The 24,524-nt window shown below is 37.0% G+C and overlaps 4 protein-coding genes across 9 annotated transcripts; 2 read left to right on the top strand and 2 right to left on the bottom strand.

The window, feature by feature from the left end:
• The first annotated feature begins 1,591 nt into the window (after positions 1-1,591).
• Positions 1,592-8,747, top strand: LOC121986028 (protein ALTERED PHOSPHATE STARVATION RESPONSE 1-like). 4 transcript variants are annotated; one of them, XM_042539789.1, is made up of 7 exons: positions 1,592-3,123; positions 3,215-3,351; positions 4,243-4,466; positions 6,244-7,658; positions 7,825-8,002; positions 8,106-8,212; positions 8,519-8,747. In XM_042539789.1, the coding sequence occupies exons 1-4, from the start codon at positions 1,812-1,814 to the stop codon at positions 6,968-6,970; spliced, it is 2,400 nt and encodes a 799-aa protein (XP_042395723.1). In that variant the 5' UTR covers positions 1,592-1,811; the 3' UTR covers positions 6,971-7,658; positions 7,825-8,002; positions 8,106-8,212; positions 8,519-8,747. The 4 variants fall into 4 exon arrangements, with proteins under 4 accessions (XP_042395723.1, XP_042395722.1, XP_042395720.1 ...); XM_042539788.1 differs by having other exon boundaries at positions 7,768-8,002; XM_042539786.1 differs by having other exon boundaries at positions 6,244-8,002.
• An 835-nt stretch (positions 8,748-9,582) lies between these two features.
• On the bottom strand, positions 9,583-15,083 carry LOC121986027 (protein NLP1-like). 3 transcript variants are annotated; one of them, XR_006113326.1, is made up of 5 exons: positions 13,909-15,083; positions 13,661-13,708; positions 12,555-13,578; positions 9,750-11,300; positions 9,583-9,647 (listed from the first exon to the last, which is right to left on the bottom strand). XR_006113326.1 is itself a non-coding variant. In XM_042539785.1 (5 exons), the coding sequence occupies exons 2-5, from the start codon at positions 14,728-14,730 to the stop codon at positions 10,450-10,452; spliced, it is 2,745 nt and encodes a 914-aa protein (XP_042395719.1). In that variant the 5' UTR covers positions 14,731-14,841; positions 14,946-15,083; the 3' UTR covers positions 9,583-10,449. The 3 variants fall into 3 exon arrangements, 1 of the variants encoding a protein (XP_042395719.1); XR_006113327.1 differs by having other exon boundaries at positions 9,934-11,300; positions 13,909-15,082; XM_042539785.1 differs by having other exon boundaries at positions 9,583-11,300; positions 13,909-14,841; positions 14,946-15,083.
• Positions 15,084-16,227: 1,144 nt separating this feature from the next.
• Positions 16,228-19,817, bottom strand: LOC121986030. The gene is made up of 6 exons (XM_042539790.1): positions 19,636-19,817; positions 19,126-19,444; positions 18,912-18,988; positions 17,330-18,805; positions 17,080-17,242; positions 16,228-16,945 (listed from the first exon to the last, which is right to left on the bottom strand). Exons 2-6 carry the CDS (start codon positions 19,217-19,219, stop codon positions 16,362-16,364), a joined length of 2,394 nt encoding a protein of 797 aa, XP_042395724.1. The 5' UTR covers positions 19,220-19,444; positions 19,636-19,817; the 3' UTR covers positions 16,228-16,361.
• A 1,340-nt stretch (positions 19,818-21,157) lies between these two features.
• LOC121986031 (probable phospholipase A2 homolog 1) lies at positions 21,158-23,953 on the top strand. Its single transcript, XM_042539791.1, has 4 exons — positions 21,158-21,398; positions 21,482-21,521; positions 21,611-21,730; positions 23,668-23,953. The coding sequence occupies exons 1-4, from the start codon at positions 21,288-21,290 to the stop codon at positions 23,850-23,852; spliced, it is 456 nt and encodes a 151-aa protein (XP_042395725.1). The 5' UTR covers positions 21,158-21,287; the 3' UTR covers positions 23,853-23,953.
• The last annotated feature ends 571 nt before the right edge of the window (positions 23,954-24,524 follow it).

Here is a 24,524-nt window from a genome sequence, read left to right as displayed (position 1 = left end):
GTGTTTAAGGGTTGAGTTATAGTATTAAGCATACACAAATTTTCAAATCATTTTTTTTGGATGTGCACGGAGTATACGGCACGTAAGGTCCTTAAGGTATCATTTTTCATATGATTTTTTTTCGATTTAAAATTTTTCTGTGCTTAATACTATAACTCAACCCTTAAATCCTAAAGGTAAAATTTCATTGGCACAATCAGAAGCTTAAAGAAATTCAAAAAAAAAAATTGAATGGGACACAGGGATAGAGATTTTTTGGGGGATAGAGGATCCAATCTCCTCTGCAAAGGCGGAGGAGTTGAAGAACCACGTAGGGACCCAAACCTTACGCAAAGGCCGCGGGAGATGCTCGGTTTGTTGAGGGTAATTTTAGAGAAAAAAATTGTTTATCCCATAATAGTAAAATACCCTGCGCTTATAAGTTTTTCTGATTCCGAATTATGTTTCTAAATTAATGACGTGACGAGAATTGCTTATTACCAGAAATAGTTAATTACTTAAATCAAATAAGATTTTTACTGATAACCTACCGAGATTATTAAGATAACTCTCAACTAAATATCCACGGAGAATTTTTGATGAAACACATATTATTATAACCTCTCTTAAGTATTATTCTTACTTTTAGAAGAATATAAATTAACTTTCAAAACATGTTTTAATATCATAAGATAATATTAATTTTAATATATAAGTATTGATGTATTTAAATATATATATATATATATATATATATATATATATATATATATATATATATAATCTTACTATTTTATTAAAAATCTGTCCCCTTTACTAACTAATTTTGGTGAAGCCTAAAATGAATTTACGTTAATGTCATTTTTTCTATTCACACTAAAAATAATTTTAAGATTTATTAGTAATTCCACAAGCAAAATAATCATTGATCTAGAGTTCGAGACTCAGCTACGACGTATTATTATAAATTTTTCTCATCATTAATTTTCTGTGGTTGTTTTATATAAAAAAAATATAGTTCTTTTTAGTCCCACATCTTAGAATTAACAACACTATAATCAAAGAAGCTTTTATAAATTTTTTAGGCTGACGATGTTAAAAAATATACTTTTTTTAGTTTTTTTTACTAAAATAAGTATAATATTAAATTAAATTAATTTTTTTCATAAGGAAGCCTGTTATAGTAGTTTGTTGTTAGGATTCTCTAGCATCATCCTTGTATTATTATATTATTTGTATAGGTCTGATTAATCATAAATTTTACCTAAATAATTAATTCTTGATTCTTAAAATTATATTCTTAGAATTATATTACGCACGCAACCGCGATCACTAGTATTAATGATTTATTTTTTATTGATAAATAATTCGACATTCCACAAATTATTGGTTAGGAATCATGGAGCTATCTATCGATTTCGAATCGGAATAGTGTCTAGCTGGCGGCTAGGCATTGGAAAACTTTAAAATGGAAAAATTGCTGCGCGAGAGGCGTCAAGATGACGTGGCACAAAGGGAATATTTTTATTAGGCCCGTACCGAATAATTACATTCGTTATTTTGTGTGTGTGTTTGTTTTGTTTTGTTTTCATCTTTACGCAATTCCTACCGCCATCAAAAAAGCCAAATAGCAATTCGCTTTTACGACGCGGTCGACGATGTCATGATTCGCTCTTCTTCTACGGCGGAATCTTGTCCTTCTTCGATCGCACAACCCTAATCTCTCCGATCGCTGCCGAACACGGCCGCTACTCCTCCGGAGAGACTCCGCTGACGTGATTTCCGCTGGTTGGGTTGCCTTGGCTGGTAGATTTTGGGGTGTTCGCCTCGGGATGGGTTGCGGAGGCTCCAAGCTCCAGGAGGAGGCCGCGGTGTCTCTCTGCCGCCAGCGATCCCAGCTCCTTGCCGAGGCCATCCGTTATCGATACGACCTCGCCGACGCTCACGCCGCCTACGCTCGATCCCTCCAATCCGTCGCTGTCGCCCTCCATGAGTTCCTATACGGCACCCGGCCGCCCCCTCAGGCGTCCCCCGTCCTCCCACTACCTGCCCAGAGGAAAGGTGATCCTGTTCCGCCATTCACGCCCTCACCCCTCCCCGCCGCCGCCGCTGCAGCGGCTGTGTCCCTTCCCTTTGCCGCTGTCCACGGCCACTCTCAATCTCACTCTGGTTCGCACATCAATTTCCACCCCTCCGATTCCGACTCGGATGATATTTCTCCATTTCACTCGGATGGAGGTTCTCCGCTTCACCACCTGCCCGTGGATGATTCTGCCGCCGTTGGGAAAACCTACGTCAACCTTAACTATGCAAAAAAGGGCCCGACGCAGTCGTCCGTCACCCACGAGCAGCAGCCTCCAAATTCCGAGCCGGTGCGTTTTGGCTCCGTCGATGAACCAGCTTCCGTGGCTGGCCCTTATTATGGCTACCCATATCCTCCTCAAAATTCCAACTTTTACCCTTCCTATCCTTCTTACCAATCACACATGAACTACGGGGATGGGATGAGTGGTGGGTTCTTTGGTTTCTCTTCGCCACCTCCAAGCATTCCACCACCAGCCATGGCAGCAAGTGGGAATCCTACTTCCCGGGAGCCTCCACCGCCTCCAACTTCTACGGCTTCAGCATTCGACTTTTTGAACCCATTTGAATCGTTTGATAATTATTTTGCTCCATACTCGCCTAGACGTAGCTCAAGGGAGTTGAGAGAGGAGGAAGGGATCCCTGATCTAGAAGAAGAAGACCGGGAGGTAGTCAAGGAAGCATATGGCGATCCAAAGTACACAGCTTCCACATCAGCCTCTGCGAATGGTGCGAATGCAACGTACTCCGGCAAGACTGCTAGGCGATCAAAAGAAGTTGAGATAAGCAGAGCTGATGATGCTTCCCAACGAAAGGCTAAGCCAGTAGAGGCAGGGAGCAGCTCGGAGCATGAGATTCACATGATTGAGAAGAGTGTGGTGGCTGAACCTGCAGAGCGGCGCACTGCAGGATTTACAGTTTCCCGAAATTACCGGAATGATTCTGAGATCGTACAAGAGATAAAGACTCAGTTTGATAGGGTTTCGCAATCGGTTGAGCAGGCGTCCAAGATGCTTGAAGTGGGAAAAACTCTATATCAGAAAAAAAATTCTTCTCACAAAGGTGGACACGTAGTTTGCAATTTGAGTGGAACTTGTTTCTTTTATTTATTATTATTATTATTATTATTAATATTGTTGTTGTTTTTTAACAGTTTCTGTCAGGAGGATGATATGCGGGTTGTCTCTAACTTCGACCAATGCAGATCTGTCATATGAAGAAGATGACAGTCTTTCATCAACATTGCAGAAACTCTACAGTTGGGAACAAAAGCTTCTTGCAGAAGTCATGGTTAGTACAACGATCATATTTTTGAGGTTTAGTAGTCATGTCATTTGATTTTAATATTTATATGGAACCGGCTGACCACAAGCAGATCAAAGGTGAAACCAGGGAAGCTAATGATTCTGGATAGTCTAAAGCAATAATTCTTTGGCTATCATAGGAAATATTTTTTTTTTTTTTATCATCTCCTTAAATAATACTTAAAGACTTATAGTTTTTCCATTGACCAAACTTCTCAGAGAGGTTTTTTCCCCCTTCAGATTACTTCTCCAGGTCCTTTTTCAAAAGTTTGATTAATTTAATGTTCCAGTTATTCTACTTTATTGTTTTCAACCAATATCTGGTTGGTTGGGACCATTCGTAGTTGACTTTACATACCTCCTCTGATATTAAACTTGCAGGAATTTTTTTTTTGTTTGATTTGGAATTATTAGTCATAGCAATACCTGAGCTATGTTCCAAATGGGAATTATCTTTAAACTTGGTGGCATGTTCCTTGATCTAATCCATCACGATGCCATTTTTGTCAAATTCATCTTCTTTTTTTTTTAAAGTCTAGCCTATATGTGTTTATTGACCTTCACATTGTTTCAGCTATATTTAATATACTTAGAACATGTATCTGGACCAACCCTGATATTCTAGCTTTTTGAAGATGTGAACTGTAGGAATCCTCCTGCAGGATTCCTGCATGCGACATACATAATGCATCCGCCTTGTGAATATTGCAAAAGGCAATTATGTATGTTGCATTGAAGCTTTCATTATGGTTGTCTTGATGAAGTTTTATGTGTAACTGTTTGAGGAATCATTGTTCCTTGGCTATTTTCATATACTCAAGTTGGAAAGGTATGTGCTTGTCTTGCTTAAATGACTTTATTCTAACCTTATATGTAGGTTGAAGAAGAGATGAGAGTTCAATATGAAAGAAAACGTCAAGACTTGAGGTACTTGAGTGAAAGGGGCGCAGAAGCTGAAAAGCTTGAGGCAGTTGAAACTTCCATCAGAAAGTTATCTACAAAGATAAGAATATCCATTCAGGTTGCGGGCACAATTTCAAATAAAATTAATCAGCTAAGGGATGGAGAACTCTGGTTACGAGTCTGTGAAATTATCAATGGGTATGTAATATGTATTTGTCGCTCTTTTTATATATATTATTTTGTTTTGAAATACTCTTGTTGAGTATGTAGTTATGTTAAAAATAAAACAGTGTTGCCATGCTGAGTTACTTTAATTGAATGTGATATGAATTTGTATGTTTAACTATGGATAATTTAAATAGGATAATCTAAATAGGTTAATTTAAATAGGCTTAATCAAAGTCTAATAAAACTATTCCATTAATTTAATATATACTTTTTTATTTATTTTAATTCTGAAAATATATAATGAAATTTTTATTTATTTATCATATGGAGGCATAGCGATCTAGTATTTTCTTTTTAAAACAATTATTTTATTTTATTTTATTTTGTATATTTTTAATTATTTAAATATTTAGATTAATTTTTTATTTTTAATTAATATATTTATATTGAAAAATACTGAAATCATATTAACATGGCACAATACAGTACCGAAATTGTATTATTCTTGTCATAAATTAAAACTCTGATACGGCTCGAGATTTTAAACCATGTGTTTAACTATTTCCAATTAATGTAGTTTATATCTCTGGGTAGCAAGTCATTATAATCGCTACTTGGGAAGAATTGTTGCATATTTTTTTGTGTTGATGTCTTGTGGACGACCCTTCATGGTCATAAGAGTTTTTCTTATACAATGAGGATTGAGGGGCTACCCATCTATGTGATTTCTTAGTAACATACTGTTTCCACTTTTGTGATTCCTTGATGTACATTCTTTTAAAGGCAGAAAATTTTATTTGGTTTCCTATGCTTCTTATTGTGGTCTGTTACCATCTTTGGGTCTCTGCATTATGCCCTTTTGATCTTTTTATCTATAAATAAATAAATTTTGAAGTAATATCGGGTCTTTTCAAAAAATTATTCTATTGGTACTTTTGGACTTACTCTCAATTTTGACGAATTATTTGCTTGGAGTTCATTATATTTGTAAAGAAAGAAATATAAAGTAGTTCATTATATTCACTTGGTTATCATATTTGCTATGCCATTTGTTTGGAGGATGTTATACTCTCTTGTTGCTCATTTAATAACTTTTTTTCAATTCTCCCTTGATACACTTAATTCTATTGCATTTTCTTGAAATTAATCTAATTAATTGATTGGTTGTTCAATCTGGTAAACATTTGCTATGTCTACTACCTTATGATTTTTTTTTTTTTTAATTCTAATGTTCTGATGATACTGAGAAAAGGACGTTTGCTGTATCTTGGTGAGATAAGAACAAATTATCTCAGTATGCTATATTAGTTTTGAGGCCACAATTTTGTGTAAACTAGAGCCTTATTGATTCCCTAAAATTAGTAATTATTATCAAATTGTGAAGTTAATGTCCTCTATGATTGATCAGGGGCAAAGCATCAATATCACTGTAGGTTTGTGTATGTTACGAGGAATGTGAATCAACTTTTATTTTCTTGCCCTTTTAAATTTTGATGAAGAGAAATAACATTCTAAGTAGTACGTAATTTTTATCTTTTCCGTTAAGCTTCTAGAGATGAGTTATCAAAACCTTGTTTCACCATTATTTTATAATATGAAAATAATCCACATGGTAAATCTAATATGAGATTTATATTTGTTTCATTGAGCTGTTTGATATAGTCTATCTTAATGTTGGTGCATATCAGCTTGTATGTGGCATTGTGAGATCTTACTGCAGAATTGTCTCAATATTCAATTTCATGCTGTTTCACTTTTATCCATCTTAAAGGTGCAATGTGTTCTTATTGTCACAACAACCTTGCAGTTTTGAAGAAATGTGGAGAGTCATGTCAGAATGCCATCTTATTCAGCATCAAGCAATATCCCAAGCACAAAACCTAGACTCTGCTGTGCCTGGAGGAAAGCCTCCTGATGCTTTGGAGACAATAAAGCATTTAGAATTGGTTATGGCTGAATGGATTGCCAATTTCTCTATTTGGGTTACCGCTCAAAAGATGTATGTCAACGCTTTGAATGGATGGTTAAGGAAAGGTATAGCTTATGAGCCTGAGGTTACTGATGATGGAGAGGTTCCTTTTTCTCCTGGGAGATTAGGTGCACCCCCTGTATTCGTTATCTGCAATTACTGGTCCTCCAGTATAGATATGGTATCTGAAATGGAAGTTATTAAAGCAGCACGGTCATTTATCGATAATGTCCTAAATATATGGAAAGAGCACAAAGCTGTGCAGCAGCAGAGGCAGTTAACAAATAAAGATAAGAATAGCAAACTAAGGTCAATTGAAATGGAAGAACAAGAACTGCTTAAACAGAGAAAGAAATTACTTACAATTTCTAGCGAGAACAAGATGCCAACAATTGGACATGAGGATCGTGGGCCGACTGTCATAAGTTTCCAGTCAAGTCTGAGACATGTCTTTGAAGTTGTGGAAAATTTTTCTGCTAATACCATGAAATTATATGAGGTTCTTAACAAGCAAACTGAAGAAGAGAAACAAAGATTGGTTGGAGAGGATGCAAGAGGGTCGTAGGATTATGCATCACTTTTTTGAGTTTTCATTTGGTTGGCCTCCCTGAGATTTTACAAAGTCTGAAAGCCTGATCTTCTACCTTATATTGAAAAGGCAAAGCAATTCATGTCATGGATAAACAGGCCTTACAAGTGAATTGTGGGGAGGCCTGACAAGTGAAGTGACTCATTGGCTATGAAGCACAGACACTAACTTAGGAATGAACACTTGATAAAAATTAAATTCCATACAGTAAATTGTTTAAGGATGGATAGCCAAGAATGATGACAGGTGTTCCGAATGGATTCTATGCCCTTCCTAAGCAAGGAATGAAATCATCTTGGTACTGGATCCAAATTTGCCAGCATAGTGTATGACAACAGATGCTTGGTGGAAAAGTGAACGAGTCATTTGACATAGCTACGAGTTAGCTCCATTTCATATGTTTGCAGTGGTAGGGGTATGCATTTGAGTATGGAATGGGCTTTGGAGTTTCTGAAAAGCAATCAGAATCATGAAGTGAACTTAGGCTGAATGGTTCTGGAATGATGTTGAGTGACGACATAAATACATCAAACAGCTCGGGGTGATCTGAGGTGAAAACCCAATCATCCATGATTACTTTGACCGGCAAGTTCTGAGTAGCTGTCTTTGCGGTAGTATGGGGAGCAAACATCTGGAGAACAATTTCCATGCTCCAAGCCTGCAGGTACCAATATGTTCTTGTCATCTCTTATTATTCAGCAGTCACAGTTTGAAAATGGAGCAGATAATTTGATACCAACGCCCGAGTTCACATTTGTTCAATCATTATTCAGTTTATTGTCGTAGCAAGGCAAATACTACATGCTTCAGAGTCCACCTGTTTGTTACAGTCTAGAAGTTGCGGTACTCTGAGCCAAGAGTGTTTTCGAGTATATGTTGCCACTTATGCTGCTGTTGTTGCTGCATCACGATGAGCTTGGTGCAGTGTAAGATGTGAACATTTGCCGCAAACACAGTTTCTACCTCTCAGATGCGCGAGCACATCATTATCTGTTCCTGGTGCATTAGGTAAGTAGTTCCATTTTTTTTTTTTTTTGCATAGGTGTCTATTGCTTATATTCATAGTAACGATGTGTATCTGGAGTAATTTTGTCCTAGTCGATTGAAACAGGGTATACAGGTTGCAGGGACACAAATTTCGAACCAACATATTTCAGTTTGCAATCTCATGTATAGGCACTAGTCAAGGCATGTTGAGTTCTTTATCGATAGAGTGAGGTAGTTTCTCTTTACACTAGAATGGCACAGATTTAACTTTTTTTTTAATAATTTATTATTACAATGTTTTTTTTTCTTTTTAAAATTCAAATATTTATGCTGGCACTGCCAGTTTTGTTTCCTTAATTTCGGTGGCTTATTGTCAATTATTCATGTGTTTTACTTAGATCAGTTCATACTGAATTGATTACGTGCAGTGCTATCAATATCATCAGATACCTGCACAATGACTTTGTTTCCAAACTGTTTCAAATTGTGAATTTTAGAATCTCCTCTGAAGCTTTTGTATGTAATTTAATATTGTAGGGTCGATTGCGCTGGTTGAATGAATCCGGAATGGAACGATAAGCTAATCTTATTGTTGATTAATATTAGTTTCAATTCTTGTAAATATCATTTGTTGTATATATCATGGTAGAATTCTTGTTCCAAGTGTTGGACATTAGAATGAAGACGAAGTCGCCATTCATGTGGGGTGAAATAACTCATCAGTTGTCAAACACGTCTTTGCCTTTACTACAATGAATGGATGAAATGATGAAGATGGATGAAACAGGTGTCTGAATTTTGATTTATGTATTTATATTTGTTTACATGCAGTTGGATGAATGAATCCTTGTATCGACCCATTCATATTCGTAGTCCTTCCATTAATTCATCTCGTTTTCTTAAAAAAGAAATAGCTAAACATCAGTCTCCGAAGCCTGTTTCACGGATCAAAATCTCAACAAAGTTATACACTCCCATTGATAACTCTTCAACATCCTAAAAAGGGAGTGGAGAAGAAAAGCCATAACAAAGGTGTACCTCCCATAGCCAGCCAAAGCACAGAGTTAATATCGGCATTATTCCGATCACCAGCTAACTTTGCGCATCACTGATACGATAAAGAGATCCAAATTTAGTAAACGAGAAGCCAGACCAGAATCTAAGGCACCACACTCCTTATGCTTCTGCAATACGAGCTTCTTGTTCTCTCCTGGACTTGTAACCATCTGAACACTGCCCTCACAAGATTTTAAATAAAACGGAAAACAAACTCTTGAAGCTTCATTGTTGTGCATGGAAGTTTTAGCTCCAATAAGTGAGAATGATGATGAAAGAAACAAATCTATCGGGTGTCTTTAGATGTTGATTGAATCTATTTTCTATCAACATTTCCATCAGCAAACCATCTCACACTGACTTCTCTTTTGATCAGAGCAGGGACAATGGCATTGTGCAAGTAGGAGAAGTCCATTGAGTGAATGATCGTTCTATTAAAGGTTCCAGGTCCCTTGTCTCTTCCAGTGAGAAACAGGAGACGGAGCTCCAGTAGCCCTCCCGATGCTCACCTGCTTCTTTTCATCCCTTCTTTTTCCTCAGTGAGGGCATTTCTCAAACTCCATGTCTCAATCAAGCTACCAAACTAGAGCTCAGATTTTGGTTGGCAAAACTGCATAGTAAATCTATCCGTCAATATCAAATATCTAAAACCTTGGAAATAGACAACGCCACTGAAATCATGGAACTTAATCGAATTGTAAATACTATGGACCTTAAACAAAAGTATTAACATTGCATCAAGATAAATTATTGCACAAAACTGAGCAATACTCCACTGCGTTTGAATTTGGATAACTGTTGATTTGGAATTACTCATTCATAGTCTGTAACCTTGCCAGTAGCCAGTATTAGCATCTGTTCAGATCCTTTTTGAGGATGTTATTTTTTCTGCTTACCATCATGACTCTGGAGTTTGTTGATCTTGAATCAATGGAGCACACTAAACATCCAACAATCTCTGTAATTGTCTGTCAAAGTTCATGCTAACAACCAATTGGATCTTTAATCGGGATGCAAGCATGATAAATGTGAAACCCATTGCATCTATAGTTTATTTTGCCTTTGATCTTTATACATTGTTAACAAGTCTTTCCCCTTGAGAATGAGCATAAGGAATCTATCTTGTAAGTTGTTAGAAGAATAGTTAATTCCATAAAATTCTTTTTAAGCGATCAATTCACTTTTTGTATCAGCGTGCTACTTTGTTTCATATTCAGGACGGTCTCAATGAGCATTAGCATTTCAGCATGGAGCATTGCATGTGTTTGAGAGTCCATGGCCAACAATCCACACTGATAGATACATGGTCACAGATCATTGCTAAGATCAGGCCATCATTGAAAAATTCCATAGCTGGAAGAAAGCAGATTGGCCTCCAAATGATGAACTCCATCAGATGTTACATGGAGATGCTATGGTCCATGAGTAACAATTTCTTGGACAGAAATTTTTATTGTTTGAACATCTGACAATCTATATATATGAATGCACTCCTGTAGATCTGCATCACATGTTAGTAAAACCCACTCCGACTCATCATCGACGTAATGGAGATTCACAGAATTTTCAACAACTATATTGAACCTCTTCAAGATCTCATGTCTCAACTCTTCAAAGTTCCAACTAGGATCTAATCGTATCCTAGCTTTCTCTTCACCATATGTGGCTTTTACTATCATCCAATTGCTTTTAAGATTTCCAGTAGGCTCCAAAGTAGAATAATGCTCTCCAAGTGATTTGTGACTCTGAAATTCATTAGGATAAATCCATGTGCTTTGAGATGACAGATGCAAATCCATCTCCCTATTTGCTCCCTGAGGAATACCACTAATTTTCTCATGGTTTTCTTCTTGCTTCATTCCAGGGTTAGCAATCTGAATACAGTGCTTTTCTCCACCTGGAGATGAGAGACTTGGAGTCGAAGTTTGACTGCATGATGAGTGAGAAGATGATGAATGGTGATGACTTGATCTAGCATCTACGTCCTGATTACTATTTGGACAGTCATTTTGGATCGATTTTGATACTGGAAAATCTCCTGAGTTTCTATCTTGAGAGTCTCCTGATGAATTCTTCTCTGAGATGGGTACTGTTGTGAAATTTTTATACAGGGAACTTAGTTGAATGGCTTTATCAGCTCCATGAACTGAGTCAATAACAACCTGCAGTTTCTTTAAAGAGTGGTCTACTTTCTTTATCTTCCGGGAAGGCCAACGAGTTATTCCATGCTGCCGACAGATTCTTTTAAGAGTAGTAGGGCACACTGGCACATGAAAAGTTAATAGACAACAGTATCATTAGTCAGATTGATTGAACTATGCAACTTGTCCCACAAGTATAGTTGAAATGAAAAATAACTGAATCATTGCAGCAGTAGAGACAGAAAGGGCATCCATATAACCTGGTAAGGTACCATCACAAAAACTAAGAAAATTTTCATTTTAATTAAAAAAAAAAACTCTAGAGGGTCATTTGTTAAAAATGTAAAATCTGTGGTAAATGAAATTTCCCCTAAAAACTAAACTACCATAAATATGACCAAGAGTAAGCCCCAAGTTGTAGTCAGATTATAGATAACTTAAAAGCAAAAAATTGTAGTCTATGGTGATCCTTTTTAGCCAATTGTGCTTCCTTCCATCATCATGCCCCAATGATCTGGGATTAGTTACATAGAGCTTATCTCTATGGAAAGCTACATCAAATGTAATATGGAAAGCTACGTCAAATGTAATACTTAAATTAATAAAATCATTATTCTGTTAAATTAAGTTTTCTTTGGTCTCCTACTGCTTACAACTATGATTTAACTCTCGTCACTATAATCAATTATTCACCTTTCGACATGTTTACAGTTTGCACCATCTCAACTTATATCTCTTATTTTATCATCATTGTGGCATAGCTCCGCCTATCTGATCTCGGATATTGATATTTTTTTATTTCATTCTTTATTGTATCATGATACATCCATCTCAACATTCACATCTCAGCAACCCTATCTTTTTTGTACATCTCTCTTCATAATTTCTATATCCAAATTTGAAGAAACAAGGACTCATTGGTGCACTTGAATCCTATATCCATTTTTTTTGTCATTTTAATACAGGCCACCTAGGCACCAGCTACCATCTAATAATGTTCTTTCCCTTTCCTAGTCTTCACTTGCAAGTTGACAAATATGCAGCAAAAGAACCAAACAACACAAGCAACACTTAGCTAGGAAGAGTTCAACTCAAGAGTTACACTAAGATCTTGGATCCTTACGCTTCCATTGAAACTAATTTGTATTATGTTCCATCATATCAGAATCAAAGTTTCCTTTGAGGAATCAATGTATGACTTTGTTTAACAAAGAGAAAGAAAGAACAAGAAGAAATTTAGTATCACTATATTTAGTCATGACACTTTCTGTTGAGAAAAGGAAGTTATTAAACAAAGAAACATAAATAAAAAAAATTAAAGGAGAAAAATAATTATCTAACCCATGTTGGCTTTTCCAATAGAGAATGAACCTTACCACCGACACTCTTTGCAGCATCTTTCAGGCTACCAGAAAAATATTTCTGAAGAACTTCCAAACTGACATTCTTCTCTGGTTTTCTGTGCCTCTTTGCTGTTGTCTTTGCCACCACCGGATTACTACTACTACCAAAATTCATAGAATTTTCATTATCACTATCATCTTTGCCCATGTCTACTGGATGCTGCTTATGCATTGAAGATATATTTAGTGCATTTGATATCACTTCAACATCATCTCTGTCCCTTATGATACCAAATCTTTCTATTTCATCCTTATGATCATCTTGGCTTGTTTTTTTCTTCAAGCCTCCTTCTGTATTTGATAAAGGTGCAACATCCCTAGACATCCTTGTTATCTGACCTTCAATAGTAGTGACAGTGTGATCTATTTTACCTGGTTCTGCTTCAGGCGAAGAACTTTCCATCAAAAAGTTTGGAGGAATCATTTTATTTACCCATAATGTCGAATCATCTGCTAGCTCCTTATTGGTGACAACCCTTAAATTTTGGCAAACATGTTGCATAGTTCTTGATAATGAAGCAAGCATCAGTTTTTGGTCTTCAATCAGTAAGCAATTTGTAGGGAGAAAGAACTCCAATACAAAATCAGCATTTCCAGTAAGAATACTCCGAAGGCGTATCGCAACAGCACCTTTCAAACCAAACAACTTTGCATGGTGAACAAGCGGATACTCTGTCTTACTGAAAGTGGTAACATCCGGAAAAAAGCATGGTTGATTTGTGATGAAAGCTCTACCAACAATACCTTGTCCTTTTAGCAAGTGATACTCGGAGCAGGCCTCATAAAAATCAATCATAGAAGGGTCATTTACATAACAAGCAGCATCAGCAGTGGAGACACATTCCCTATAGTTTTCATCAGAATGGCGGAAGCCTTTCTTACCTTGTTGTGTGCATAGTACCCAAGTTTGAGCTAATGGTAACATGTGAATCTTGCAAACAGTTTTTAGGACCTCCAGAATCTCAGATACAGCTGCTTGGTAAGAATCACTACTCACCTAGTAACAGGAAAAAAAAATAAATCAGCCTCTATGATCAATAGGAACTCAATCATGATACTTGTGCACTCTACTAGCTCACCTTAATCTGTGGAACAATCACTGTTGAAGAACTACTAAGATCTACTTCCTGCAAATTTTAGCATTTTTCAGCAAAATTTCACAAAACAAAGAAAACGAAACAAACTTCAACTCGAAGAGACAAACAAGAAAAAAAAAACTCTGGAATAGGAGGCAGATAGAAATATGCTATTTCAGTCGGAAAAGGATAATTCGAAAGGAGAGATCATAAAAGCTTAAGAATAAAGAACAAGAATGGAAAAGAATAACCTGCAGAGCATTGCAAATTTTCTCAAGCTCAAACGTGTAGTTTATTTTCTGAGTTGTCATGATAACTTCCACAACTCCCAAGCAAGAACGACGACCATGATCAAAAACAGGAATTCCTATACTTCCACGTATTCCAAACCGCTGTGCATAGTCCACACGTGGGTACTCATAGCTGTTAAAGTATCGAACATCTGGTGTCCACTCAGGCAATCTTCCTATAAATACTCGACCAGGCAACCCTAATGCCTTTCCAGAGCTCTCTTCGGCTGAGAACTGATAGCTGGTGGAGACTTGTCGATAGTTTACAAGTCTCTCACAATTCGGGTCGAGTGAGAAAGGTTGACCGTACGTTGTAAGAAACATTTGGTCTCCTCTCTTCACAGGCACCCATAACTGAACTAGTACTTCTCCATCCCTTTGAATCTCCTTGAAGTGATCAAGTACCCGTACGATTTTCTCTTCCACAGAGAAACTGGAAGCCCCTGGTTGAATCTGCCAACTCGTTCTTGTCTCCGAGGTTAGATTCTCGTTCATGGATTCATCCCCGGGAAGACACGTAGATGCATCTGGCCTCCCTATGCCTTCTCGATAACAGGTCTCCAGCATACTCGGATTAGGGTTGTTATCGTTGACCTCAAAAAGCGGCGAAAAGCTCATAGGGTTGAAGGGGCTGATGGCTTTAGGCGTATCAGATTGGAATTCATCAAGGAATTCAGGAAATTCCAACCAGCCATCTCCAGAGAAAAACTGATCCAGAAAATCCAAATCGGCAGCCCCATCAGAGAGATTTCGCGCCGGTGAACTCTCAGGAACGGCATCCATCAGCCAAATCGCTTCGACCCCCAGCAAGGAAAACCTACTGAATCCGTACCTCAATAACTGACCACCAGAGGATGCGCCAAGTTGCCAATAAGCAAAGAGACGAATTTGTATCTGTTTGCAATCAAGACCACAGAAGCATCAACAGATCATCTACCGAGCTCGCTCTCTAATCGACAACGGAAGAATCCAAAGCGGGGGAAATCGGAAACACCAACCACCGGAGCAAGCCAAGGAGAACGCAGACGGTGGATCGAAGGCGAGCCTTTGACGAATTCGCTCCGGCGGCTGGTTCGTCTACCTCCAACTCGGAGCCAAATTGCGCGTAGGAAAGTAGAAAATCTAGTGGAGAAAACGAACAAAGACACCAAAACCTTTTTAGAAAAATTAAATTATGAAAAAATTGAAGAAAAAAAAACACAGTCCAATTTAAGCTAGTTTTTAAAGACAGTTTCTGAATTTGAAATTGTTTTTAATTTTAGTTAAATTTTAGTCGTACAACAATAATGCTGGATTAAACTTCAATTTGTTTGGAGTAATATTTCTTTAACCCACGTTGTCTCCCCACCTAATGACAAAATTAGAATGGGTTTAAAATGCTTTTATAAAAAAACGCCAGGTAGAAAAAAATTATATCAATATTATTATAGCAGTTGAGGGTAAATCCTCTGGATCATTTTTTGCGATCCAGAGAATGATCCATAAGTATTCATTGATGAAATATATGATCCCTATTTATAAAATAGATGGAGACTATTCATTCCCATCAATACGTACTTAGGGATCATCCCTTGGACCGCAAAAAACGGTCCAGAAGATCCGGGCTCATAGCAGTTATGACACATAACTGCTACACGTCATAATAACTATTATTGTAATATCAGATTAATTTTTGCTAAATTGTTCTAATTTATTAAATTTGCTATGCATAGAGTATTTTTCTATTAAATAAATATTTTTTTTTCAAAATAGGACATATAACCATTGGATACTGAATTTTTGGACTATTTATTGCGAGTCCTTCCTGACTCATACTAATGGCCGGTGAAAAATTTTTATAGGATCGAACTAGTCACTTCATATTTGATCTTATCTGATTCATTATTTACAATAATGATGATTAAGAATCATAATTATTATAATAATATTTAACTAATTTTAATAGAGTTGATAAAAAAAAGTATTTTTGATATATTAGTTTTAATTTTGTTTAAGTTAGAGTAATTTTTCTACGTTGGAACCTATATGCCCCTGAATTGTTACTCGGAATAAAGATATTCTTCAGATAAAATATAGGATGAAGCACTGCTAAATTTTTTAGAAAAAGAAAAGAAAAAAGGGGCACTCTCTTCATGATACCAATAGGATGAAGCCCTTTTGATTTTTGCCCATTTAGTGTCCAAGAGTAAGCTAGTTTATTAGGAGTCTTCAATTAGTTAAGCAAGAGAAACCAATGATTCACACATACAATTTCCCATTTTAGCCAGTTCATCTTTCTCACTTCAACATCAATCAACTTTTTCCTCAAAAATTTATTTTACTATGGCTGCAATGTGGAAAAGATTCTTCTAAATGGAAGAGGACTGCACAAACATTACAATCAATTATCTTTTTCCCTAGTACCTATTTTCTATCTAGTTGTTCCAAAGACACATTTCTCTCACAATATCGTCGATCAAGTTCAGTAGAATGGCCCTCTCGATCTGCCTTCCTACGACATCCATGTCTTCGTACGACATCGTTGGCCAAGTTGTCATCTTCAAATCTTGAGCCACCATGCTATTTGGAGCATTAGAACCATCAACTGAAGAATTTAAGAGCAACTGAATCTGATTCCACAAGTCTTCCAACAATCTTTTTCCTTGTGATGAGAAAGTTGGGCCTAGAATCCATCTCTTGAACATGGAGCATTTTAGATTCGGACCGAGCAGACTTTGCATAGACTCATTCACCAAGTCAAATAGAAGTTTGTGTCGTATAGTTACATCATCATTGCGAGGTATCGAAGAATCAGTATCCACCTTGCCGTGTTTGCTGTATGCTTCTTCCATTTCAAAATCTTGGTATGAGATTGGCTCATCCTCATAAAACCCAGCAGTTGCAAGGATATCATGCAAGTGAGTCGCATCCTTGTTCTCCATGTCAGTTATTTCTTGCATTGGAGGCTGCTCTCCTACTGTCATTTCAGCTCCACCATGCTCAAGATTTTCTGATAAATCTGGTTCAGCAATAGAGGTGTTAAGATTATAGCATGTGACAAAAGCTACTTTAGATAAGATGAAACAACTTCAAGTCTTGAGAACACAATTCTAGTTTGAATTAAGTGCACTCAAAACAGATGATAACTTCTACCTCTTCCTGGAGCATTGGAACTCAACTCTTCAGAGATACAGGGTGAATTGTGGTATTCCATGACCTCCAGTGGTGATATCGGACTCGGGTTGTCTTGCCTACAAAACTCTTCAGAATTTCTTGATACAGATGCTGGACTGGGAGGCACCTCTGTAGATTTCTCCTGAGAACAAATAGTTTGCATCAAAACAATGATACAAGTTGCTAATAGCAGATAAACTAGTTTCGACAAAGTTAAGAACAGCCTTGCCTGAGCCATGGCTGTTTTGTCTACTGAAATGAATTTGCCTTGAGTTGATTCCTTTATTGGCTGATTCTTTCTCCCAAACAACATTCCTTTAAGATTTAAATTATGTTTTAGATTGGATACTGTTCCTTTCAAGTTAAAACTATCCTTTCTTTGTTTCCTTGTTTCTGAAAAATTATTATCAGATGGTTCATGCTTCCTGTGAATTTGAGCAGAAGCAATATGCTGGTCCTCTAAGAGGAGCTTCCCGAAATCTGTTCCAGACATTGGTGCAGAAAATGATCTGATCAGGTTCCGTTGTGGTTCTGAATCTGAGTTGATTGTCAGAAATTTCTGAGTTGGACTTGGATCTGATTCATTCACTTTGTCTGAGAAATCAGATATCAACTTTGGTATTTTCTTTCCTTTTGTGGAGGAAGCACCTGAATCTCCATGGATAATTAAAGGATTCTCCAAAAGTAACTCATTTTTTAGCACATTCTTTGATTTCTGGGATAGAAATTTCCTCATATCTCTTCCAATGAACTCCGGTGAGTCAACCGGACTAATTTGCATGTCACTCCTAACAGTTCTAGTAGAGTTTGATCGCAACAGATTCATTCCCATGTCTCTGGTCACACTTTCCCTTATCTGTTTTGCTATGTCATGAGCAATTTGTTTTGGATTCATCGCGCTTTCATCAAATGAAGTCCTCACTACATTTCCTCTTGATACAAAATTGTTTCTACTCCTTCCTTGAACTTCAGTTCTGAGCCTTTGCTTCACCTCTTCAAGAAAATCTTCCATGCTATTTTCCTTCCCAAACTGATCAGAGGATGCAGCTATTTGCTTCTCGTCGCCGTCAATCCTCTCAAAATTAGGCTTCAGTATCACTATTCGTGTAGCTGAATTAGTTCTCTCTTGTTTCCTATCAGTCTTAGTAACTCGGAAGCAATCAAAACTGACCTCTTCTTTTGTATCAATTATTTGTTTTCCTTGAGCTATGAGGCCGGTCGGATTCTTTTCGGTCACTTTTTTCTTGGTATCCAAATACTTAGCCATTTTTTCCTTGCACAGAATTTCTTGTGCAAGGAGGGTTTGGTAATCCTTGCCATCTCCATCTGTCTTATGTTTCAGTTGCTTTGAATGTTCCCATAACTTGGAAGCCTGCCATGCCTCAAACTCCACCTTGAACTTCTTCAGCTGCTCTTCTTGTGGATGTTGTCGTCGGTGTGGCTTTCCTCTGCTCTCAGCTTTTGTATGTCTTCCTTTACTGTTTACGAGTAAGCTGTCCTTTGATTCCCTAGAGGATGTAGAACTCACAGTGGCTTTGCTTACTTCCATCGATCTTCTTGATCTATAGACTTCATGTTCCTTTGTGTGAACTTTCAGACTTTGTTCTGGAATTGAGTTCATTCCCATTAATCGGGCAACGACACTCGGTCCAACAGATCTATCACTTGTTTGCCTAGAACTAGAAGTCTCTCCATCAATCAACCTCTTTGTAGAGTTTCCATTGGGACAATTGTTCAAAGAGTACTCGTATTAGATCGAGAATTTGACAATAACATATGCATGATTTGCAAATACAAGGTCGAGAATTTACCTGAACATCTCCAGTGACACAGTGATACCCTCTAGATGCACTGGATATGTCCAAGCTATTCCGGGGAGCTTCGAAACCTACCATGATCGACAAGAACTTAGCAAAGAGAGTAAAGAGAGAAGATTTTTTTTTTTTTTTTCTGAATAAACTGCAATAAACTTTTCAATCTCTTCTGAAATGAAAACTTGAGCAGCATTGAGAGTTGAGTCCTTACCATCTCCATGCTTCTTCGGTGCCGATCTGTGGGATTTATCCATTTTACCGGAGTCGAAAAAAGTAAGATATTCCTCCAATATGTGATCCTTCATATGCACTTAATCATCTATTGCCACTAGATTCAATATCAGCTACGCAATAACTTAAGATTCAACTGCCAGAGGAGGTCACTGGCTGATTTCTGAATCTTCAGACTCAGACAAATGACAGAGTGGATGATGATGATGAAGATCGACAAGGAAAATATAAGTCAAACTCAATGTGCAATTCTCAAGAAAAAAGAAGAGATGGATTAACCGATTTGCAGCCACAAATCCCTATCAACAGAAACATTGGAACAAGGATTAGAAAGAATGACAAAAAGAAAAAAAAAAAAAATCCTTAAGCATCTAAAACTACAGAAACACAAGTTCCTGGAAAGAAAAAAAACAAAGCATCAAACTAGCGATAACTAGAGACAGCGAGGATCGATCAAAATCTCGCCAAATTTATCAAGAAAAGCTCCAACCTTTTTGGTAAATATTCTCCCGTTTCCTTTCTCAGCGCTTGTTTCCGCGTGGATCTGAGCAGGGAAGTAGATGAGGAGGAGGAGACATGGATCAATGGTAGAAATCGAGGAGAAAGCCAGCTTTTTAGAGCAAAAGAAGGAAGCAAAAGAGCGTCGCGGTTAAAGCCGGCGTTTTTGATTCCTAAAAGCTCATCATGTAGTGGCATTTTATTGTTATTTTTCTTATTCTTCGTAGACAATTATAATTTTGGGCTTTGTTTCAGAATTGAAAATTTAATTCAATCGGATCAAAAAGACTCATTAAACGTGCGGGCGTTTGCGAAGGCTGTCACAGCTCAGCCGGGAATGGGGGTTGCTTGGCCGTTGCTTTGCCGCGCTACATTTGGCGCCATTTTATATGACCGTTTCCGTGCTCCGTCGTCGCCTTCCAAGTCATGCCGCGGGATGACGTGGCGTTGCTTCTCCTTTTAATTAAACAAATTATTCTTTTTATTTAAAAGAATGTTTAGATTTTATATATAAACAAATTGTTTATCCCTCTGACTAAGTGGCCACTAGAATTTGAGGATTCGGAACAAAATAATGAACTAGAATTAAGTACTTAATCTAAAGAAATTAACTAAATTTTATGAGGTTAGCTTAAGAGGTCACGAAGTGCCTTGCACATTGTGGGGCAAAAGATGCTTGTTTAGTTGCATAGCAAGACATGATGGTGGCATGTGTTGTGCATTGGTTATTCTCATGATGCTTCACGTTGCCTATCTTATCTTTTTTTTTCTTTGATGATTACTAATTATATATCCTAAACAATCGATTAACTTAATATAAATTAATGTAAGATGTTGCCAAGTGGACAACCCTTTTTACTAACGATTCAACAAGGAATCATTGGTACTCTTATATATGGATTACAAAAAAGGCATTGGTATTGAGAGACACTTAAGGTACTGTCCTTGTCGATAAATAACTACCCCATGACTGAAATTAATCTAACATTTACTATCAACTGAACAGTTAATCTTACTCGGGCTTTATCTAGCGATATGGAGTAAGAAATGGCAAAGGAGAAAAAAAATAGACACTTGGCCCATTTCCAAGTTGACTCGCCTAAAGATAAATTATTTGAGAACTAAATATATTCTACGGTTATTAAAATCATAATCCTCATGAATTGATGTGTGTATGGATGATTGTTCTAATAAATTTTGGATTACTTTTTAACTAATATAAAAGATTTTACCCACATTCCTTTCAGAAAGGAATGTAAAGGATTCAAATGCCCTTTATGCTATACCCACATTCCTTTCAGAAAGGAATGTAAAGGATTCAAATGCCCTTTATGCTATACCCACATTCCTTTCAGAAAGTATGGGGTTGCTACACTGACAGTTTCACTTTTTTTACTTTAAAATTATAAGTTTTATTTAAATGATACTAATACACTAATTTCGGAAATTATCAACTATTGAGGTGCTTATTGAAAAATTTACTGAAATTCTTAGTTCAGGGTTTCCACGGGCGGTCCGGTTCACAAAACACGAAGAGGGTTTGGCGGTTGGCGACTAGGCATTCGGCAAGAGACGAAGCCCGGAGAGCGAGCGACCTCGACGCGGTCGTACGCGGCGCAGAAGGCAGAATCCCCCAGAAGGACAATGCGGAGCCAACGGGAGAGATTTCCCGTCTCCCTCGTCACCTGCTTCCTCCTCCTACCCCTCCTCGCAGTCTTCTTCCACCGCATCGCTGCTAGCGACTCCGACGCCCATGTACCGATCCATCTTTTTCCTCGCATCGGAACCTTAGCTTCTAGGTTTGACTCTATTTCTGAGATCTTAACTCGTGCTCGCAGATCAATTGCAGCAGGAGATGCGTAGCGGAGAACTGCAACAGTGAGTTATTTTTGGCTCATGGATCGGACGTCTTGGGGTTAAAATTTGAACTAAATTGACTTTTTTTTTGTCGTTGTTGGTTTGATCAGCCATTGGTATTCGATATGGGAAGTTCTGTGGCGTGGGTTGGACCGGTTGCCCTGGGGAGAAACCCTGCGATGAACTCGATGCTTGTTGCAAAGCCCACGATGAGTGTGTTGAGAAAAAAGGTTGGCATTTTTGCTTTCTCACGTCTCGCTGTGGTTTCCTTTTATCTTAGTATAATAGACCTAGAAATTGAACTCTTTTGTATTCCACCTGAATAATGTAGGATTGATTAAGCTTTTTTAAAATCATTTTTACGAATGAAAAAGGGAGGAAAAAGTATGTAATGCGTTGATATCTTTACCTATAGATTGATGAAGTTTCTAGCTTTATAGATATTCCTCTTTTTTTTTTAAAGAAAAAAAGGAGGAAAAATACATTAAACATTGGTATCTTTACCTGTAGATTGAGGGAATTTATAAGGTCTCTTGTGAAACTCTAATAGACTAATACGAATAAGATAAAATGTAACAATAGATAAATGTCATCTCAGACAATTATACTATAACTGCCGTGCCTCTGTTTGGTGAGCTGATAGCCAATATGGATATTTGCTTGATCATGGATAAAACTTATGCTTCTAGATCTTTAGAAGAATAGGATAAATTGATTATATCATGGTTGGGAAAAACCTATGCCGAGTGAGGTGATCGTATCGCACATAGTGCAGATGCTGAATGCAATCACTTATGTTGATGCTTATGTGAATGATGTTAAGAAAATCAATTTTTAAAATGTAGCTTGAACAATTGTTAATAACTTCTTCAAAACCAAAGGTTGATAAATATAGAAGTTCCACCTACCAAATAATGATTATTGATTAGTAGAAAATGCAAATAACATAAGTTTTTAAGTATTCACCAATCTGGAAAACATGTAGTGCTTAAGTAAATAGATTCATAGTTTAATCTGAAAAGTTGGCAATCTTCAGAAAGTATAATCATCTATGAATTCCTCTTAATTATCACACTCCTTTTATTTATCTAAACAACATTGTGAAACTTTTACAACTGAATCTAATGCCAAATTCTATGCTAGTGTAGTCTCATTTTGTTTTTAACCATTGTAGATATTCCTTTAAGACTATCACGTCTTTTTCATACAAAGATATGATTTATTTTTATTTTTATTATTTATATCTAAATAAAATTAGTGATTAATAAGATGCACTGTATTCATTCTAGTTTATTCTAAGGCATAAATTGGATTGAACTTTATGGCTTTCCAATGGTAATATGGAAAGTAGATAATGCTTGAAACCATACCCAATCTACTAAGGGGAGAGGATAATGATCTGCTCTTCAACTAAACTTAGCATAGAAAGCAATCTTTATTTATTCTCCTTTTGTTTTGGTTGTTGGGAAAAGATATGAACAAGGTATTAATAAAAGATGATTACCGGGGTGGATAGTTGACCAACTACCTAGCACCTAGTCAGTGGGGGATCCATTATGGTTTAACCCCATGCATCTCATGTTCAATCTTTCAACGTCTAATGCACATAATCTGTTTCAAAATAGATTGTACTCAGTATTAATAGTTTACAGTGTAAAAAGGACTGGCATACATAAAAAACTAAAACCTAGCCACTTTTCTGGCAATCAATTGGTTGACCAACCAAATTCCACTTAAGCATCTGGTGTGATTGGTCCAAAACATTACTGTGGGAAGTTTTTAGTATGCTGCTTTTGTGTGAAGTGCCTTAGTATTGGCCGGCCAACTAAACCTTTGTATCAACCTGTTATGCTAATAAAGCCTTATCATGAGTTTCCCTTAAATAAAAATTTATCCTTGTACTAAATCATCAGCAATGGGAATGCAGAACTACGAAGAAGCAATGGTGTGAGGTTGTTGATCAAGATCTGACTTGTTACTCTCCATTCATTGTTTACATTCTGCTCTCATAGCTTTGAGCTTATAGGACTCGTGTTAGTTATTTAACTATAAGCATGGGCTCTTTCCCATACTTGCGAATTGAGATACACCCTCCATGTCCAGCCTATATCATTCTGTTGTTTTTCTTCAGTTCATATTCTGATGTTCCCCTGTTGACTAATTCCAGGTCTGATGAGTGTTCCATGTCATGACAAGTTCAAGCGCTGCATCGAGAAGGTGAAAAAGACCAACAAGGTTGGGTTCTCCAAAGAGTGTCCCTACGAAACAGCTATGCCTACCATGATACAAGGGATGGATATGGCCATTTTATTCAGCCAACTGGGCACACAGGCACGCAAATCAGAATTGTGATTCCATTTTTTCGGTTTTTGGCAAATACTATCTGAGAATACACAAATCTCATTATACCATTCTTTCTAATTTAATGAGGAAGAATTTTCATTGTTTTGATATATCCTATTTGATTACGTAAAAACGATTGTGACACTTTTTTTTTTTAACTGAATCAACATTTTCCCACCTCAAATTATAGAACTGTTCTTTCTGATTCTAATTTACTAAATTATTAACTGACGTTATCTTTGCTTGTTCATTCTGTTAGTGTGTGAGATTAAATAGGTTAACATGTGTGATTAAATAGGGAAGATTTAAGTAATTAAAAATTGAGCTTTTTGAAAGAAAATGAAGTAGCTTGGTGTGGTAATGGAAATGGATAGCGAGGCATCCTAGTTTTTCAGACTTCTCATCCCCTCTCACTGTCTCACATAGGAAACAACTATTGGTTGAACTCTTCTTCTCTGCCTCAATCACATCGCACTTTTTAAAGTGAATGCCATACTTTTCTCATTCGCCTTAATGTTTGCATTTATTATCTGAAGGACAGCCACTAGGTATATATGCGCTAGGTATATATGTTTATGCTCCTTCGTTTTGACCTCTAGATTTGAAGATATGGTATTTAAGAGGTGGAGTCGAATTGACATAAAATATCCTACAAAGCAGCTTTGTGAATCAATTTACAAG

Source organism: Zingiber officinale, chromosome 5B (genome assembly GCF_018446385.1).
Source record: "Zingiber officinale cultivar Zhangliang chromosome 5B, Zo_v1.1, whole genome shotgun sequence".
Classification (NCBI taxonomy): domain Eukaryota; kingdom Viridiplantae; phylum Streptophyta; class Magnoliopsida; order Zingiberales; family Zingiberaceae; genus Zingiber; species Zingiber officinale.
Note: the sequence above shows the minus strand (reverse complement) of the source record. Positions and strands in the feature narration are given on the sequence as shown.